At 43.6% G+C, this 19695-nt stretch overlaps 1 protein-coding gene across 1 annotated transcript in view; it reads right to left on the bottom strand.

Annotated features, from left to right (window-relative positions):
• MEF2B (myocyte enhancer factor 2B) overlaps positions 1–19695 on the bottom strand; it is a 59379-nt gene that overhangs the window by 15773 nt on the left and 23911 nt on the right. Inside the window, exons 2-5 of the mRNA XM_087952681.1 lie at positions 9502–9588; positions 6481–6684; positions 4373–4501; positions 400–580 (exon numbers count right to left, since the gene is read on the bottom strand). Of these exons, the coding sequence (XP_087808807.1) occupies positions 400–580; positions 4373–4501; positions 6481–6684; positions 9502–9555 (568 nt within the window). The 5' untranslated portion in view covers positions 9556–9588. The remainder of the gene's footprint in view (positions 1–399; positions 581–4372; positions 4502–6480; positions 6685–9501; positions 9589–19695) is intronic.

Raw genomic sequence — 19695 nt, 5'->3', positions numbered from 1 at the left:
TAGAGGGAAGAGCATGGGAGAGTATTATTGCAGGTGCTCTTCTGGGTTTCTATCAACAGCTGGAGTCTGGTGTTGAAACGTAGGGGGGGAAAAGGTGATAAGTTTTTGGAGAAGAGAGTTATAATAAGAGCCTTGGATAATCAAACAAAGTGCAGTGTGCCCTTTTTACTTTTCCTAAGTTGTGCTATCCCTCCTCACCAGCTTTATTGTATTTTTTTTATCTTTTGTTTTGTAATAACTATTTGGGTTTTTTGGCTTTGTTGGAGCTTGTACCTCTGTTGATGCAGCCCAAGTTGTAAGCCGAGAGCTACCTGTACTTGGTTGTAGGCTGAGGACTTACCTGTACTCAGAGAGGTGAAACCCAAGCATTTCATCCAGGCTCTTATGGGAATGACATACCTGGTCCAAGGGTTGCCGGGGATCGCACAGAAGGGAAGGCTGGCTTGGGTAGAGTTGGCTTCAACTGCTGCAGACGGCTCTGTTGAACTGGAGATTCGCCTGAATTGCTTGCCCCACCTTCACCTCCAGATGGGGGTGTTCCCAAGGACGCCCCCTCCAGGCTAGACAGGGAAGCCGCTGACTACAAGGAAAAGAGAACATCAAAAATGATCAGGAGGGGAGAAGTTGATTATTTGGGCTCTTTTGAGTTAGAATGGAATGAGCCTGTTTGCTGAGGACATCCTGGGAAGATCTGTTGAAAATCTCCTTCTATGTCAGGGGTGTCAGCGTTCCGAGTAATGCACTCATTGAAAGCATAACTCCGAGGCAGGTAGATTCCTCAAAGGGTATGTATATTGGATAGATCATATTGGCACAGCCGGTGAAAACCAACTCTGACAGTTCCCGTGATTTTCACCTAATTAAAAGAATCAAACTCCCCCTCCCCCAGTTGTCATATTGTCCAGGAAGATGGAAGGAAGGCTCTTCTCCTCTTTCAATGGCCAACCTGTTTCAATGACCTTGGTTCCCACAAGAAAGCATTTTGTTTTGACTGGATCCTGGCTATCTACTTCCCCTCTCCCTTCCCATCTCTCTGGCTTTGTGGCAACTATGAGGCAGCACAAGATGGCTTCAGCCAGGTTCTGTGAAGACCCAAGGCGTGGCACAAAAATAACAAGTCACAAAAATAGATACATTCCCTTTAATAACTCCAACTTGGCCCCCAATGTGCAATTATCCTTGGCTGGAGATCAAACTCTTCCAAAAACAGTCTACAAAGGAAAGAAATGCAGTCCGAACCCATAGTACAGATAAATTAGAAATAAAAAAAAAACCAACTGAAGTAATTAACACGACAGGCCAGGATAGTAAATTGCAGACTTCCAAAAGATAACAACGCACACACAGTTGGGAGGACGCCAAAACCCAGATAAGCCTCGAGAAAAATAATGCATGCTTTGCTTGCAGCAAGGAGCTGTGTGCAAATGCCCTTATTATATCCTGTTCTCCCAGCTGCAACTAATGAAAGGGATCAGGGCCCCTTTCTCTCCCGTAAGCCATGTTGCTCCCTTCTCTGTTCCTCCCTGTGTGCCCTAGGATGAAAAGGGGGTGGCCCTGGGTCTTCCTCTGAATGCCCAGCAGGACTGTGCCCTTCCCCCATGTCTTCCATGGCCACCGGATCCACACTCCCACTCCCTGTCAGCTCCTCAATCTCCCCCTCAGAATCAGACTCCAACAAGGGCATGACAGGTTCACTTCAGAGTTGACAAAGGGTGTCCAACCTTAGCAGCTTTAAGACTTGTGGACTTCAACGCCCACAATTCCCCGGTCCTTTGCTGTTCACAAAGTGAGGTGTAGCACATTCAATATTAAGCGTGTGTCAGAAGCACCATTTCATGCCTGCGCTTCGCAATCGTTTAATGCCAGTCTGCCATGGACCTTGGAAGAAAATGGAAAGGAAGGTGGATGCTCCAGGGAAAGTGGAATTGATGTAAAGAAGCATGCCTCAAGGCCGTTTCCCTGGGAGAGGAATGCAGCCGCAGGAGTGACTGCTTCAAAACATTCTTTTAAAACTGATTGGATGTTGGGGAGACCAGGAATGGGAAGTCTTGGGGAGGGAAAAGTTATCCCTAGGGATTTGGCCCATGAAACTCTGTTCTGGCTTTGCTTTACCGTATATCACTTGACCTTTATCACTGCTAATATCACTGCTTTACTGTACTGTAATCGATCTTTAGTAAACTATACCTTTCTCAACAAAGGGAGTCAAGGATGGTTTTTACTTAAAGGTGCCTAAGTATGTGGATAAGATAGTCCTGGAGTTACGACCCCAACTGAGCCCAACATTTATGTTGCGAAGTGAAACATTTGATACGTGAGTTTGCCCCATTTTATAACTTTTCTTGCCACAGTCATTAAGTGAACGACTGCAGTTGTTAAGTTGGTAACACGGTTGTTAAGCAAATCTGGATTCCCCGTTGACTTTGCTCGTCAGAAGGTCACAAAGGTGGATCATGTGACGTCAAGCATCATAAATATGAACCACGTGCCAGGCATCTGAATTTTGATCACGTGATCATGGGGATCCTTGCAATGGTCATAAGGGTGAAAAACAGTCCTAAGTCATTTTTTTTCAGTGCCGTTCAGTTTGAATGGTCACTAAATGAACCATTGTAAATCGAGGACTACCTGGATTTTTTAATCTGGACTCATTCTGTTTTTCATGGTTCCAACCTTACTTTTTTCTTCTTTCATTTCCACATCAGTCTGTGTATTGGTGAATCCAAAGAGCTCGCATGAAAAAATGAACAGGTATCACATATGAAATTCCCCTCATCTGTGCACGATACACATTTTTCATATGACTTGCAACTCCTGGCAAGCAATTTCTCCCACTATAATGTCTTCCATCCTTTATGACTACCCATGGACTTAAGCACAGTACACAAAATTATCTGCTACAATGTCCTACCAGTCAATGACTACTCCAGCTTCAACCACAAACAATACAAGAGCACACAGCAGATACAAACTCAACGTAAACCACTTCAAACTCGATTGCAGAAAGGACGACTTCAGCCACAGAGTGGTCAATGCCTGGAATGCACTACCTGACTCTGTTGTCACATCCTCTAACCCCCCCACTCCTTTATCCTCAAACTATCCACTACTGACCTCACCCCATTCCTAAGAGGTCTGTAAGGGACGTGCATAAGTGCACCATCGTGCCTCCCGTCCCTGTCCTATTGTCCCCATTTAATCGTACCTATTTCCTGTATTCTTACTCATGTTTATACTTATTCCTATTAAGCGACTGACAAATCAGATAAATAAAATAAAATAAATAAATAGATGCATTTTAAAACACCAGTTCCAGAGGTGGCATTCAGCAGGTTCTGACCAGTTCTGGAGAACTGGTAGCGGAAATTTTGAGTAGTTTGGAGAACCTGCAAATACCACCTCTGACTGGCCCTGCCCCCATCTATTCTCCGCCTCCCATTGAGTCCCAGCTGATCGGCTGGGTCTCCTTTCGTTGCCCTGCACAAGAGAACAGAGGTGGAAAGCAGGTTAGTGGGTTGGGGAGGGAATGGGGATTTTGCAGTATCCTTCCCCTGCCACGCCCACCAAGCCACTCCCACAGAACCGGTAGTAAAAAAATCTGAATCCCAGCACTGACCAGTTCCATTTATACTTTGGAACTGGTGACTCAGCTGCAACATTTAGAAAAGTAAAAAATGAGCACATTTCTTGGCCAGCGTATTGGAAGTCTGTTGCAATCTGGATGGAAGAATTTTTACGACAATTCTGGAAGTTTTCCAAGCTGAGTTTGGAACTGTTCCAATGCAGAATGCTCAAAATAGTATCTGAATCCTTCCACTGCTCAATCAAAACAATCCTTTCCAAATGTTTTGACAGTAGTTGGCATTCAACCTATTCGGCCCATCTCTACTATATATATATTAAAAAAGCATTTCGAAGCCACCTTTAGGGGCAAATGAATGCAAAATTCATAGCAGGACCTGTAGAGGTAGTCCTCAACGTACAACTGTATTTGAGCGCAAAATTTCTGTTGCTGGTAGAATGAACTTTGCCCCATTTTACAACCTTTCCTGCCACAGTTGTTAAGTGAATCATTGGAGTGGTCAAGCTACAGTTACACAGTTGTTAAGCAAATCTGGCTTGCCGGTTGACTTTGTTTATCAAAGGTCGCAAAAGATGACCCCGGGACAGTGCAACCGTCATAAATACGGGTCAGCTGCAAACATCTGAATTTTGCTCATGTGACCATGGGGATGCTGCAACGGTCATAAGTGTGAAAAACACTCATAAGTCACTTCTTTTCAATGCTGTTGTAACTTCAAATGGTCATTAAATGAACTGTTGTAAATGGAGGCAGGTTTGTTTGTTTCTTTTCATCCAGAGCAATACTCACGCTAAGTTTTGGCCGGGCTAATCTAAGGTCCATTCCTTCATCCAGCTGCCTCAGTTTCTCAGCTGGGTCCAACGCTTCTACAAGATCCAGTTCTGCACCTTCAAAACCCAAGCCTTTTCGTTTCAGGGTCTGCAGAGATTTAAGTACATTAATAATATATATGTAAAATCAAACAAATATAATGCCACTAGCTGGATACCCATGCTTCACTACGAAACTATATGACTGGACTTAGTTTTGGGGGAGGAAAATAAGGGAGAAAAAAATTCTGCCTCTGGCTACCAGCATCCATCGGTATTCATCTGGCTAGCACACATCTGTCAGTGTGTGAGAGAGTTGAGGGCTGTTTGGAAACTAAAAGAGTACTTGCTGTGTGAACAAGGAAACAGCAAGGAGCCTGGACGTGCCTTAGCTCAACTGTTCTGCACTCAAGCTGGTTGCTGCTGTGAAACTGAAACTGAACCTCCTCTCCTCTGCTTGTGTTTTGCATTTGGAACAGATTTCTTTTCAGGTGGGGAGGGGGAGTAGAACTCCTTAGCATCAGAGCGTGTTAATAATAAGATAGGAAATACTAATGCTCTGATGATCATTTCGAAAAATCCTTTCTTAGTGAGCACCTAGAAGCAAGGAGGAACACAGGTGCCAAATTTCAAGTTTGTAGGCTTTACAGTTCTGGAGATTTTGTGTTGATGCATGAGTGGTATTTTATATATATAGATTAAATTAAATACAGCTGAACTGCAATTGAGTTACATGCCCAATTTGTGTTTGGCTTATACAGGTAATCTTCGATTTACGACTGCAATTGAACCTGGAATTACAAACTCAGAATATAAGCTGAGATAAAACCCCACTCCCTTCTAGCACTGATGATGTTACCTAGTTTGGATAATGAAACGTCTCCAAGAAAATAACCAAGCTCAGAGATCACCCTCATTTCAACCCTGAGCTACACATATTCTCCTTTGATGGTCATTAAGCGAGGAGTATCTATTACAACGACTTCAACATTGCTTTGTTTATCAAACCACATCTGCATTTCTAACACAGAAGAACTAAAAGGTACGGCAAACTATACACAAACAGCACATGTATAGTTTGCCAAAAGCGCAGACCTCATAAATGCATCAGATTCATTCTTTTAAAAAAGATGGATTTGGTATTGATCGAAGAGAAGATTTGTAGCTCAGGACTGGACTGTGGGGGCCATTGATGGTGTCACAGGTTGGTTGTGGCCATTTATTTTTCAGCGATGATAGCAACAGCAATAGCCCTTAGACTTATATACCGCTTCGCAGGCTATTGCTGTTGCTATCATCGCTGAAAAATAAACGGCCACAACCAACCTTTTACATCCCTCTCTAAGCGGTTTACAAAGTCAGCATCTTGCCACAACAATCTGGGTCCTCATTTTACCAACCTCAGAAGGATGGAAGGCTGAGTCAACCTTGAGCCGGTGAGAATTGAACTACTGAACTGCCGGCAGCCAGCAGTCAGCAGAATTAGCCTGCAGTACGGCGCTCTAGAAAGGGACGCGGTGGTTTAGTGGCTAAGATGCCGAGCTTGTCGATCAGAAGGTCGGCAGTTTGAATCCCTAGTGCCGTGTAACGGAGTGAGATCCCGTTACTTGTCCCAGCTTCTGCCAAGCTAGCAGTTCGAAAGCACGTTAAAAAAATGCAAGTAGAAAAATAGGGACCATTTTGGTGGGAAGGCAACAGCGTTCCGTGCGCCTTTGGCGTTTAGTCATGCCGGCCACATGACCACGGAGACGTCTTCGGACAGCGCTGGCTCTTCGGCTTTGTAATGGAAATGAGAACCGCCCCCTAGAAATGGAAACAACTAGCACGTATGTGTGAGGGGAACTTTTACCTTTATCTTACTGCACTCTAACCACTGCGCCACCATGGCTCTTCCTGATGTTACCCAGTCAGGTTAATGAAACGCTCCCTACTAGCACTGACGACGTTACCTGGTTTGGGTAATGAAACGTCTGCAAGAAAACAACTAAGCTCAGAGAGCATCAAGGTCCACCCAGATGGTTTCTGATGTGCCAAAATCCAACCAGCACTTTGAGGAAGCTGGATTTCGGGAACCTCCCCATGTTTTACCTCCAGAATATCTGAGTTGGTTCGGCTCTCGTGGGGCTCGCTGTACTCCGTGTACTTCAAGAGAACCTTGTCCATGTCAGTGCTGGCATACTGGAAGAGCCGGTTGGTGCTGTTGAAAATGATCAGGGCAATCTCACAGTCACAAAGGACGCTCAGTTCGTAGGCCTTTTTCATCAACCCGAACTTTCTCTTGGTAAACGTGACCTAAAGGAGGCAGGAGAAACAGAACACAGGAAGTTCGTCGACTTACACTTACACTATTGAGCTCCAAATTTCTGTTGCCAAGCGAGACACTCGTTGAGTGAGTTTTGCCTCATTTTACAACCTTTCTTGCTACCGTTGGCTTTTTTAATTATTATTGAATTTGTTTTATTTTTCATATACAAGAAAATCCATTCCATTTTCATCATGCGTCGATTAGGTACATATTTCAAATTACTTATCCATTATTAACAATATTCTTCTTATTCATCTTAACACCATAGCAACAATCACACTCCCATATACATAATACAAATACAGTCTGTTACATTAATTTCTTTTATTACTTTATTGATATGTCTAATCCCTTTGAGTTTTGTCACTGTTGTTAAGTGAATCACCGCAGCTCTTAAGTTAGTCACACAATTATTAAGTGAATGTGGCTTCCCCCATTGACTTTGATTGTCAGAAGTTCGCAAAAGGGGAATCACATGACCCCCACCCACCCACCCCCGGACGCTGCAACCGTCATAAATATGAGTCAGTTGCCAAGCGTTTGAATTTTGATCGCTTGATTATGGGGTTGCTACTATGGTCCTAAGTGTGGAAAAACAGTTGTAACTCACTTTTTTTCAGTGCCGTTGTAACTTTGAACAGTCACTAGATGAACTGTTGTAAGTTAAGGACTATCTGTAAGAAGAGGGGACTATCTGTAAGAAGAGATTTGGCCAAGTTGCAACTGGGGCCAGAACTTAAACTCAGCTTCTGTCAACACAAGAGCTCTACTCTCACAAGAGCATTTGCACCAAGACACAATTCCTTGTGTGTCCAACCACACTTGGCCAATAAAGACTTCTATTCTATTCTATTCTATTCTATTCTATTCTATTCTATTCTATTCTATTCTATTCTATTCTATTCTATTCTATTCTATTCCTATTCCTATTCCTATTCCATTCCATTCCATTCCATACTATTTCTATTTCTATTTCTATTTCTATTTCTATTTCTATTTCTATTTCTATTTCTATTTCTATTTCTATTCTATTCTATTCTATTCTATATTCTATTCTATTCTATTCTATTCTATTCTATTCTTATTCTATTCTATTCTATTCTATTCTATTCTATTCTATTCTATTTCTATTCTATTCTATTCCATTCTATTTCTATTTCTATTTCTATTTCTATTTCTATGCTATGCTATGCTATGCTATGCTATGCTATGCTATGCTATGCTATGCTAATTTCTATTCTGTTTTTGTTTCTATTCTAATTCTATTCTTTTCTATTCCAGGGCTGTCAAACTCGAGACCTGGGGGCCAGATCCGGCCCATGAGGTGCTTAGATTTGGCCTATGGGGGCCACCCTGGAAACAGCAAAGGACTGGCCCGCGGTGCCTCTGCCAGCGAAAACAGAGTTCAGGAAGGCCAAAACAGCCAAAAATGGAGCCACACCCCCCTCCTGCCCCCCCCAGGTCAAACACAACCCTGATGCGGCCCTCAATGAAATCAAGTTTGACACCTCTGCTCCAGGGCTGGGCTGCTGGGGATTCACAGGAGTTCAGGAGAGCCCCTAGCTAAGATTCTGTGGAGTTTGGAAAACCCCCAAATCCCACTCCTGGCTGGCCCCGCCCGACCCACCCCTCCCAGGAGTCCCCACACAGCCCATTTTGGATGCAGGTAAGTGTACGGTGTGCGTGGTGGCTCGGGGAAGGTAAAAAACGGGCCTCTCGGCAAGGCCGGAAATGGGCCCGTTTCTGGCTTCCACAGAGCCTCGGGAGCCCGGAGAGGCCGTTTTTGCACTCCCGGAAGCTTGAGGAAAGCCTCCAGAGTCTGGGGAGGGCAAAAACTGTGTCGCAACAGGCCGACTAGGCCACACCCATCATGGCCATGCCCACCCAGCCACTGGGCAGAGAACCTGTCGCTAAAATTTTTGAAGCCCACTCCTGCCCTGCTCTGCTCTCTGTAATGTCATTCAGCTCCTTCTTTCTCCTGCTCTTCCTTTGCTTCAGAAAGTTTTGGGCCTGCATTTCTCAGCCGTGCAGCTAAGCTAACAACCGTGACGGTTGTTGACCTATTTGTCATCTCTGCCCCGACAAACTCTGGTTCTCAAGTTATTTCCCAAAGACAAAATGACTCTGAGAACTGAAAAGGGGGATAGATTGAGGTGTCATGTCTCATTTTATCCCCAAACAATTCTGTGAGAAAACTGGACTAAGAATAAGAAAAGTATTACCCAAAGTCACTTAATAATGTTGTGGTTAAGTGGGCGGAGTGCATGGTCCCATTAACAAGTGTAATGAGTCAATAATTTTTAAAATCTTTTCCTTTCTGATAAAGCTCATTTTTCTTCATTTTTGCTCTCTTTCCTTTTTCCTTTTCCCCTTTCCCTTTTTCCTTCCTTCCTTCCTCTCTCCCACTTCTTTCCCCCTTTTCCTCCTTCCTCTCCTTTCCTCCCTCCCTCTCTCTTCCCCTTCCTTCCTTTTCGTCCTTCCTTCCTCCCCTCCCCTTCCTTCCCCTCTTTTCCTTCCTTCCTTCCTTCCTTCCTTCCTTCCTTCCTTCCTTCCTTCCTTCCTTCCTTCCTTCCTTCCTTCCTTCCTTCCTTCCTTCCTTCCTTCCTCTTTCCTCCCTCCCTCCCTCCCTTCCCCTTCTTTAAGGTGGTCCTCATCTGACAGCCACTTGACATTTGAAATGGCTATTTCAATTTAAAAAGTCTCTCCAGGTTGGCTAGAGATGATGGGAGCCGTAGTCCACAGCAGAAATATCTGGTCAGAGGGTCATCTAATTTCTAGTCCACTTCTGCTTTAGAGGCACTTACCTGCCGGTTCCGTTGGTCCAAGATTCGGCTAATCTGTATCTTTTTTCGGCCCATTGCAGTCCGGAGGGAGGGGACGAAGGAGCTTCCCTAAGATGAGGAGAAAAAAAGGGGAATTATTTGTGTATTCAGGAGTTTTTACACGGGCAAAACCAGATCTGAAGTCAGAGTTGAATCTAGTTCCTTCCAAACCAGCTTCATCATGACAGCTCCTACTCTGTGAATCTGGAGATTTTTCACATTTCATGGAAGTCCAAGGGATATTTTTAGCTGTTGCATGAACTACTGATCCTAAAGGGAGGGGGGGAAAGGAGTCACGTAGCAACGAAGTCCATTTCAAATCACTTTAAAACCATGATTGCAAAGTTAGTCTGTAACGTGGGATTACTCCAACTCTGGAGGCAGCAGACCAATAAATCTTCTCATGCTGACCTGCTGCCCACAACAAGCGTCAAAATCAGCAACAGTCAATTTTTCCATTCCTCTGCCATCAATAAAACATGATTTCCGTGGGCTGCGTTCAAATAAATGCAGTCCATAAAGAAACTTCAAAAGGACTGTCTTGGAAAGCGGGCCATTGGCCTGTATTTAAGACAATGGCACTGGGCTCACGTTATCACCATTTGCGACCTTCCCAGCTGGCTTCCGACATGCAAAGTCAGTGGGGAAAGCCAGATTTTAACAATTTGCAGCACAAAGTCGTGAAATGGGGCGAAAGAAACTCACTTCGCTGTCTCATTTAGCAACGGAAATTTTGGGCTTGATTGTGATCATCAGTCAAGGACTGCTTGTATGCTATAAATATTATTATGCAGGTAGTCCTCGACTTACAACAGTTCATTTAGCGACCATTCGGAGTTACAATGGCACTGAAAAAAAGGCGACTTATGACCGTTTTTGACAGTTACGCCCTTTGCAGAATTCCCATGATGGGAAATCCAGACACTTGGCACCTGGTTCCTATTTATAACTGTGTCCCAAGATCATGTGATCCCCTCTTGTGACCTTCGGACAAGCAAAGTCAATGGGGGAAGCCAGATTCACTTAACAACTGGGTTAATGACTTATCAACTGCAGTGATTCACTCAACAACAGAGGCAAGAAAGGCCGTGTAATGGGGCAAAACTCACTGAACAAACGTGTCATGCCCCCTGTCAGGGAGTTGACACCCCCGTTGGAGTCTGAATCTGAGGAGGAAAACGAACAGCCATCAGGGAGCGGGAGAGTGGCTCCATTGGCTGTGGAGAAACTGGGAAGGGCAAAGTCAAGCAGAGCAGGGGAGAGGTAGAACAAGGGAGAGGGGGTTCAGAGGAAGACCCAGGCCCACCCCCTCTTCATCCTAGGTCACGCAGGATGAGAACGGAGAACGGAGAAGAGAGCAATGTGGGTTGCCTGGCTTACGGGAGGAGGAAAGGGCCCTGATTCCCTTCACAAGGCACACCTGGGGAGGGAGTTTAAAGGAGAGGCAGTTTGGGAGGGGCGTTTGTCGGAAACAAATGTTTGAGTTTATCTCATGTTGGCTGCTGTTATGTGAGTTCCTGGCATCCTCCCAACTCGTTTGATTTACTGCCATGTTACTTCACTTCCGGAACTCCTTATCTTGCCCTGCTGGATTTATTACCTTATCTTGCTTCGTTGGATTTATAGTTTAAAGTTTTCTGTTTACACTGCTTTGGATTGGAATATCGGCAGCCAAAGGCCGTTGCAGGTTCCTGGGAGAGTTTTTCTCCAGACCGGAAGGTAACTGGATCATTGGGGTCAAAGTTGGAGCTAATAAAGGGACCCTTGCTTATTATACGGTTGGGTTGCCTTTGTGTCACACCCCAGGTCATCACACAATGTCCCATTTAACAGCAGAAATCTTTTGCCCAATTGTGGTCGTAAGTCGAGGACTATCAATATTACACTTTCACCATTTAAGAATCCAGTCCTAATGGCACCACAGAGAATCCTAAACCAGCTCTTGTCGGTTCCAGGGACTTTTCCATTCACGCTGGTGAATTCCAAGTGCTGGTGTGTATTTTCATTTCCCTGCCCTGCTGTTTTTGCTCTCTTATCTCCTGCCTCTTAAGCATCTCGGATTATATTTAGCTGATCAGAACTAATTATAAAGAGATGGAAGGAAACGGTGACCAACTTCCCATGACCCCAACGCGGAGGGCTCGATGTGTCATCACCCACGCAGGGCACCAAAAGGTGCAGTCAAGAGAGACATTTGTCCGAAGACCGTGATGGGAAGGGGAAATTGAAAAAAAAAATTCCCACGGGGAAGCCCCTTCCCCCACCCCACCCAAGCCTGTTTCCAGACAGAAAACTTTTAATTTGCAAAAGGCAACCATCTCAGTTTTTTAGAAGCAGTCACAGTAATTTATGGATGGGATACTGGCTGGAAACTGAGGCAGATTAGAGACCGGCAACAAGGACCAACAATTTCATGCTGCTATAGTTTTCCACTGCCTCAAAGATGGAAAACACGGCATATGTGTTTGTGTCTTTTTTTTTAAAAAAAAAAAATCCACTTTTCCCCCCCAACATCTCGCTTATTATTTATTTATTTATTTGGTAAAAAAAAAAAATCTCTTTTTTCTTTCCGAGTTTTGAATTTTAACTTTTGGAATAAATATAAAGACAGTAAAAATGAACTAGTTAGTCCTCAGTTTACAATATTTCATTTAGTGACCGTTCGAAGTTACAATGGCACTGAAAAAAGTGGTTTACGACCGTTTTCCACATTGAATGTTGCAGCACCCCCCGCCATGATCATGTGATCAAAATTTGGAGGCCTGGCAACTGGTTCAGGTTTATTTTGTAAGTTAAAGTCCCACTGGAGTGGAAGGGAGCCTCAAGGTCATCCAGTTCAACCTCCTATCAAAGGCATAGCTGAGATATGGCTGCCCCATCTCAGCTTAAACTGAGTTTAGTGCCACCCAAGGCAGAGTCTGTTCCACTGCCAAACAGCTCTTAATTCAATAGCTACCTAATGCATGTCAGGTCATTGATTTCTGCTTATAAATGAAACAAACGTTTCATTTAACAAGAGAAACTTTGGGCTCAATTGTGGTTGTAAGTCGAGGACCACCTGCCCTCCTTCCTATTTTGCCCATATTAACCACATTATGAAATGGGTGGGTTTCATCACTTCAAATGTGCTCGAAATTCAGGTGCTTGGCAAGGATGCACTTAACAATGATGGCAAAAAGGTTTGTAAAATTGGGCGTGACATACTTAACAACTGCCTCATTTAGCAATGAAAATTCTAGTCCTAATTGTCATTATAAGTTGAAAACTACCTGTAAATGATAAATGTAGGTTTCCAATCTGCGTTGGCTAGCTTTGCACATTATGCAAAGCAACAAGCTAGTAACCACACTAAGAAAGGCTGGCTGACATATTGCACCAAGACAGAGGTCTCCAAACTTGGCAACTTTAAGACTTGTGGACTTCAACTCCAGAATTCTGGGAGTTGAAGTCCACAAGTCTTAAAGTTGCCACCAAGTTTGGGGACCCCTACACTATCCTACAATTTTTTTGCTCTTTTTAAATGTGATTTCCTTCCTTCCTTACATCCCTCTTTTTCTCTCCTCTCTCTCTCTTAATATATAAACAAGCACAAAAATGAAAACGAAAGAATGAAAAAAGGTAACACAATTAAATAAACTAGGGATTTAAAAGCATCCTGGAGGCTACGGCCTTCTAAAAAACATAATTTGTTATGAGCAATTGAATCTCTCACTTTAAAGGGATTAAGAATCACTACCAAACATAAGCTAAAAATAAGTAACAACGACAACACTATGCAAATCACTGAATGGCACTGAGCCCTGTAGTAAGTTCAGTCTCAATTACTAAGAATCGATTCCGAGTTAGCTATCTTATAAAATGGAAATACACATTGCAATTTTTAAGTCTTTCTCTAGAGCAGTCTCTCTCATCTTTGGCAGCCTTCAGTTGTGTGCGGGCTTCAACTCCACACGTTGAAGTCCATACATTTGAAAATCACCAAGGTTGAGAAACACTGCCCGACTTTACCGGAACTGCGCTATAAAAGCTGACCAACAGATGGCAGCAAAGAAATAAGGAAAATCTTATCTTTTGGCTTCCATCTAGTGGCCATCTACCTTTCTGCAGACTTTATCTCATAGTCCCGTGATGGCGAACCTATGGCACGCATGCCACAGGTGGCACGCATGCCACAGGTGGCACGCAGAGCCATTTGTGCAGGCACGCAAGCCCCAGCCAAACTTAGCTGCACTTCGCATGTGCATGCCTCCCAGCTGATTTTCGGCTTGTTTGAGGCCGTTTTTGCCCTCCCAGAGGCTCGAGGGAAGCCTCTGGAGGCCGAAAAATGGGCCTTACTGGAAGATACTGGAGATACTGGAAGTGCCTGTTTTCAGCCTCCAGAGGGCCTCTGGAGCTCGGGGAAGGCCGTTTTTGCCCTTCCGGAGGCTCGAGGGAAGCCTTTGCAGCCTCGGGAGGTCAAAAAATGGACCTTCCGGAAATACAGGAAGTGCCAAAATGGGCCCGTTTTCAGGCTCCCGAGGCTTCCGTCGAGCCACCGGGAGGGTGAAACGGCCTCAAACGGGCCAAAAATCAGCTGGGAGGCGTGCACATGTGCAGTGTGAGGTAAAGGGGCGGGGCTGGAGTGTTGCATACACGTGTGCAGGGGTGGGTGGGTCGCATTGCATTGTGGGCGCCGGCACCCTCACGCTTTCGCCACACCACAATAAAAAGGTTTGCCATCACTGTCAAAGTCCTAGCTTTTTCTCCTCCCTAAAATGGAGAATCTTTTCCCCCCTGATTGTGCCTCAGGTGTCGGCAGATAATCAGGAGAACGTATCAGAGCCTCTGACTGAGGATCAAGTGGAGGAATGCTGGCTTGATGTGAGGCAATGGTGCAGGCAAAAGTGTAAGTTGCAACGTAAAAGGAAAGGACAAATTAGAGACTGAGATGAGGGACTGACACGCCCCACAGAGAATAAAAGTGGGTGTGTTAGTTCTGGATTCTTGTTCGGGACAACGTGTTAATTTGTGAGAGCAGCTCCGAGACGGATTCTGTGTGTGTGGCGATAGCCTGTGATTTATGTTCTTGCTTTATTATCGCACTTGGCAGACAGCTTGTATGAGACTGCCAAAGACTTGCCTGGCCAAAGGAATTTAACCCTGTCATTACTGGTCTTGTCTGCTTGTGTATATTCCTTTGGAAACTTGGACTTCTCACTTCATTGGCACAGTTCGGGTATTTTCCCACATCATTATAGTTGTGCTTTTAAAGTTGTAGCAACATTTCGGCAGAATCTCATCTGCCATCATCAGGCTTCTGTATTGTGTTGTGTTCTGTCAGACCGAACACAATACAGAAGCCTGATGATGGCAGATGAGATTCTGCCGAAATGTTGCTACAACTTTAAAAGCACAACTATAATGACGTGGGAAAATACCCGAACAAAGCTGAATACCATACATATATATACATACATACATACATACATACATACATACATACATACACACACAAAAACCACCCATCTACACATTGAGCTTCCGTAAAAGGAGGAAGAAAAGGTGTCTCAGCTGTTCTTATGCTTTTTTAACCAGGGCTGTGAAAACAAAGAAAGTCGACAAGTCGGGGCTCTATCAAAATGTTTACAAAGGCCGAGGAATAAGCCAATCAATCAAAGGGATCAAAAAGGTGAGCTTAATGTTTGCCATTGCTTAGAAGGCCATCGTGAGACTAAAGCTTCAGCTCCATTCTGTACCCAGGAAGACAATACCAGGTAGAGACCTGATTGGCTGGCAAATCTTATGTAAAAAAATCCACAGGTTTCATCAGCCACGTCTTCCCTAGAAAGCTCATTAAGGGAAACTGGAAAGCAGCGTTGATTTCTCATCTGCCAAGGGCTAATTATGGAATAAAAATTAATATTATGGATTTTAATGGATCCAGTGCCCTAGCTCCAAACAGGGAGCGTGCCGTGTTTTGTCAGCTACAGAATTTAGCTTTGAGTTAATTTTTATAATAGCTATGAAACAATTAAGTTTCTAATCTTTCTGAGGCTAAGACAGAGCTGTGCAATCTGAATTAAGAATGGCCTTTAGAAAGCTGATCTTTCTCCAATTTTTTTGACTTCATTTTGGAACTGGAGGTTCCTTGGTGAGGCGGATTCAAATTTTTTTACTACTGGTTCGGTGGGCGTGGCTTGGTGGGCGTGGCAGGGGAAGGACCCTGCAAAATCTCCATTCCCTCCTCACTCCTGGGGGAAAGTGACTGCAAAATCTCCATTCTCTCCCCATCCCACTAACCTGCTTTCCAGCTCTGTTCTCCTGTGCGGGGCAACCAAAGAAGATCCAGCCGATCAGCTGGGACTCTGGAGGCAGAGAATAGATGGGGTTGGCGGCGCCAGTCAGAGGTGGGATTTGCTGGTTCTCCGAACTACTCAAAATTTCTGCTACCGGTTCTCCAGAACTGATCAGAACCTGCTGAATACCCACCTCTGGGCTGATTTTGTATGGTGAGATCCTCAATATATTGAGGATATTATATTGTTATATATAATATTGTTATAATTGATATAATATTGATATAATATTGTTTCTCTTATTCTTCTTTTATTTTTCTTATATGTACCCATTTCATGTATTCACAACTATGTATACACTTATACTTATTATCTTGTAAACAATTGGCAAATCAAATAAATAAATAAAAAATAAAATAAATAAATAAATAAATAAATATTCTATTGAAATCATTCATACTTGCATCCCAATATCCTGCGTGTATCAATGCATCACATATCCCTCCTTGTTAAAATAATATGAGCAGCATCAGTACAGGCAATCCTTGAGTTATGACCACAATGGAGCCCACAATTTCTCTTGGTAAGTGAGATATTTCTAAAGTAAGTTCTGCCCCATTTTATGACTTTTCTTGCCACAGTTGTTAAGCGAATCACTGTGGTGGATAAATTAGTAACCTGGTTGTGAGGTGAATCTGGCTTCCCTATGGACTTTGCTTGTCAGACGGTCACCAAAGGGGATCACATGACCTGCAAAAGGGAATCACATGACCCTGAGACATTGCAACCGTCAAAAATATTAGCCGGTAGCCAAACATTTGAATTTTGATCACATAATCCTGGGATGCTGCAAAGGTCATAACTATAATAAACTATTATAAGACACATTTTTCAATGCCGTTGTTAATTTGAACAGTCACTTACTGAACTGTTGTAAGTCAAGGTCTTCCTATAGGAAGTTATCACCCACCCCATTCCTAGAAAAATAAAATATCCTAGGAAATATGAAAAAGGCAGAATATTTCCCCTAAAAAGAGTAGAAACTCAGAAGCAGAAACCCACCTCAGAAGCAGAAATTCAGCCCCCCCCACCTTTGCTAATGGGCGGCCAGCCTATTTTACATAACAAAGATCTCCAGGTAGAGCTATAATAGGAATTGCCCAAAGCCCTTTCATTACATCATCATCCTGGATGGTGGGGAACGGAAGGATTTATACTCCTTGCAGACAGCTGGTCATTTGCATTCTTTTAGCAGGTCGTTAAGATGCCCTGTTGGTTTATCTGTGTCATCAGAGTCACCTGAGTGGTGCAAATGGGTGTGGATCCTCCTTTCCTTTCCTTTCCTTTCCTTTCCTTTCCTTTCCTTTCCTTTCCTTTCCTTTCCTTTCTAAGAAGGATCCACACCCATTTGCACCACTCAGGTGACTCTGATGACACAGATAAACCGCCAGGGCATCGTAACGACCTGCTAAAAGAATGCAAATGACCAGTTGTCTGCAAGGAGTATAAATCCTTCCATTCCTCACAGTCAGAGATGAAGAAGCTTCTTGGATGAGAAGCAAAACGTCTTCAAAGAAAAACCAGAAAGTCCAGTTGCCTCTTGAAAAAAGCATCTTTGGGTCAAAGAAGTAATACAAGATCAAAAGATGTGAGAGACCTGGCTCCACAGAATCGCCAAGGGTTGGACAAAACTAAATGGATAACACCATCATCAGCGTTCCACAAGATGAGGTTAAGACTAAGAGGAAATACAAGTAGTCCTCGACTTACAACAGCTCAGTTAGTGACCATTCAAAGTTACGATGGCACGACTTCCGGCTGGACTTCCGTCGCTGTTGGAGCGAGGTCCGTGACCACCGTGGCTTTGCTCCGAGATCAACCTGGAATCACACTGTTTACACAATGATGTGTTTGTAGAAATAAAAAATATATTTAAAGAAAAAAAAGTTACGACGGCACTAAAAAAAGTGACTTATGAGCATTCTTCCTAGTTACAACCTCTGTTGCAACCCCTTTGATCATGTGATCAAAATTCAGACGGTTGGCCACTGGTTCATACTTCTGACCGTTGCTGTGTCCCAAAATCATGCGTTCCCTTTTTGCAACCTTTTGTCAAGCAAAGTCAATGGGGAAGCCCGATTCACTTGACAACCGGTTTTCTAACTTATCAACTGGATTGGTTTACTTATCAACTATGGGCAAGAAAGGTCATAAAACAGGGCAGAACTCACTTAACAAATTGTCTCCCTTAACAACAGAAATGTTGGGCTCAGTTGTGTTTGTAGATGGAGGACTACCTGTAACATTCACATGAACACAGACCATTTTCTGTCTCTTGACCTTGGCCGTCTCCTGCTCAAGGAAATTGGCTACTCTTCAACTAGAAGCCTTGAAACTTTGAAAATCCTTGGGCTTTTTTTGGTGTCCTCTGGTGGGCTTTGCCATGCATAGAGGGTGTGGGGGCGTGCGCATTGCCTTCTGGGTGCTGGCATAGGAGCACAAGCGTGCAAACGCATGCACAATTTTTGACACTGGAGCCCAAAAAGGTTAGCCACCACTGCCCTAAACCACTGACTCTGTGGTTTCTTCCCCAAACCCCAAAAACTTTAACCTTAGACTGTCTACTATTGACCTCACCCCTTTCCTAAGAGGTCTGTAGGCAGCATGCATAAGCGCACCAATCGTGCCTACCGTCCCTGTCCTATTGTTTCTTTCATTTTTCTTATATGTATCCATTTCATGTATTCATAATTATGCTTATACTTATACCTGTTATCTTGTAAGTGATTGACAAATCAAATCAAATCAAATCAAATAATAAATAGATAGATAGATAGATAGATAGATAGATAGATAGATAGATAGATAGATAGATAGATAGATTAATTTGAGGCTGGTTGTCCAAACTCTCCTTAAAAATCTCCAGTGTTGGACCATCCACAACTTCTGGAGGCAACGTGTTTGCTGAACAACCAAGTTCAGCATCACTTAATGTCTGCAGTAGCAAGGTCGGAAAATTGGTTGTGACTCATTCAACAACCTCATTGCTTAGCGATGGAAGTTCCAGTCCCAACTGCGGTCATGAGTCGAAGACGACTTGTTGTGGAATAATATGACATTGGTAGACTCCTGCTTTGGAGGCAGTCAATCAGGGGCTGGATTCCCACCCCACATCATGGACCTGGTCAGTTCTGGGAAAGACTAACGACAACGATGGCAACAACGTTTACTCAAACACAACCAATGTTCTATCACTAAAGCATTGCCTCTCTATCAGTTATGGGAATGAAATTTTTTTTTCGTAAAAAACAACTGAATCGGTGGCCTTTTGAAAAAGTTTGAAAACCCCTGATTTAGTTGATACCTTTTCTGGCTTCCTAAAAAGGATGTGAAAGCTGCAGTTGACAGAAGCAATGATGGGTAGCAGTGGGTGACAATCATGACACTAAGAAAAAGGGAAAGGGATTTCCAAACTTGACAACTTTAAAACTTGTGGACTTCAACTCCCAGAATTCCTCAGCCAGCCTTGTTACTATGGTCATTAAGTCCATAAGCACAACAGAATAACAGAGTTGGAAGGGACCTTGGAGGTCTTCTAGTCCAACTCCTTGCTCAACCAGGAAACCCTGTACTATTTGAAACAAATGCTTATCCAACCTTTTCTTAAAAGCCTCAGTGTTGGAGCACCCACAATTTCTAGAGAAAGATTGTTCCATTGATTAATTGAAAAGGGAAATTTCTCCTTAGTTCTAGGCTGGTTCTCTCCTTGATTAATTTCCATCTGTTGCTTCTTGTTCTGCCTTCAGGTGCTTTGGAGAATAGCTTGACTCCCTCTTCTTTGTGGCAGCTCCTCAAACATTGGAAGACTGCTATAATTTCACTCCTAATCCGTCTTTTCATT

This window comes from Notechis scutatus, chromosome 1 (genome assembly GCF_049901735.1).
Source record: "Notechis scutatus isolate UNSWTSFEM ecotype Mainland chromosome 1, rNotScu1.2, whole genome shotgun sequence".
NCBI lineage: Eukaryota > Metazoa > Chordata > Lepidosauria > Squamata > Elapidae > Notechis > Notechis scutatus.
Note: the sequence above shows the minus strand (reverse complement) of the source record. Positions and strands in the feature narration are given on the sequence as shown.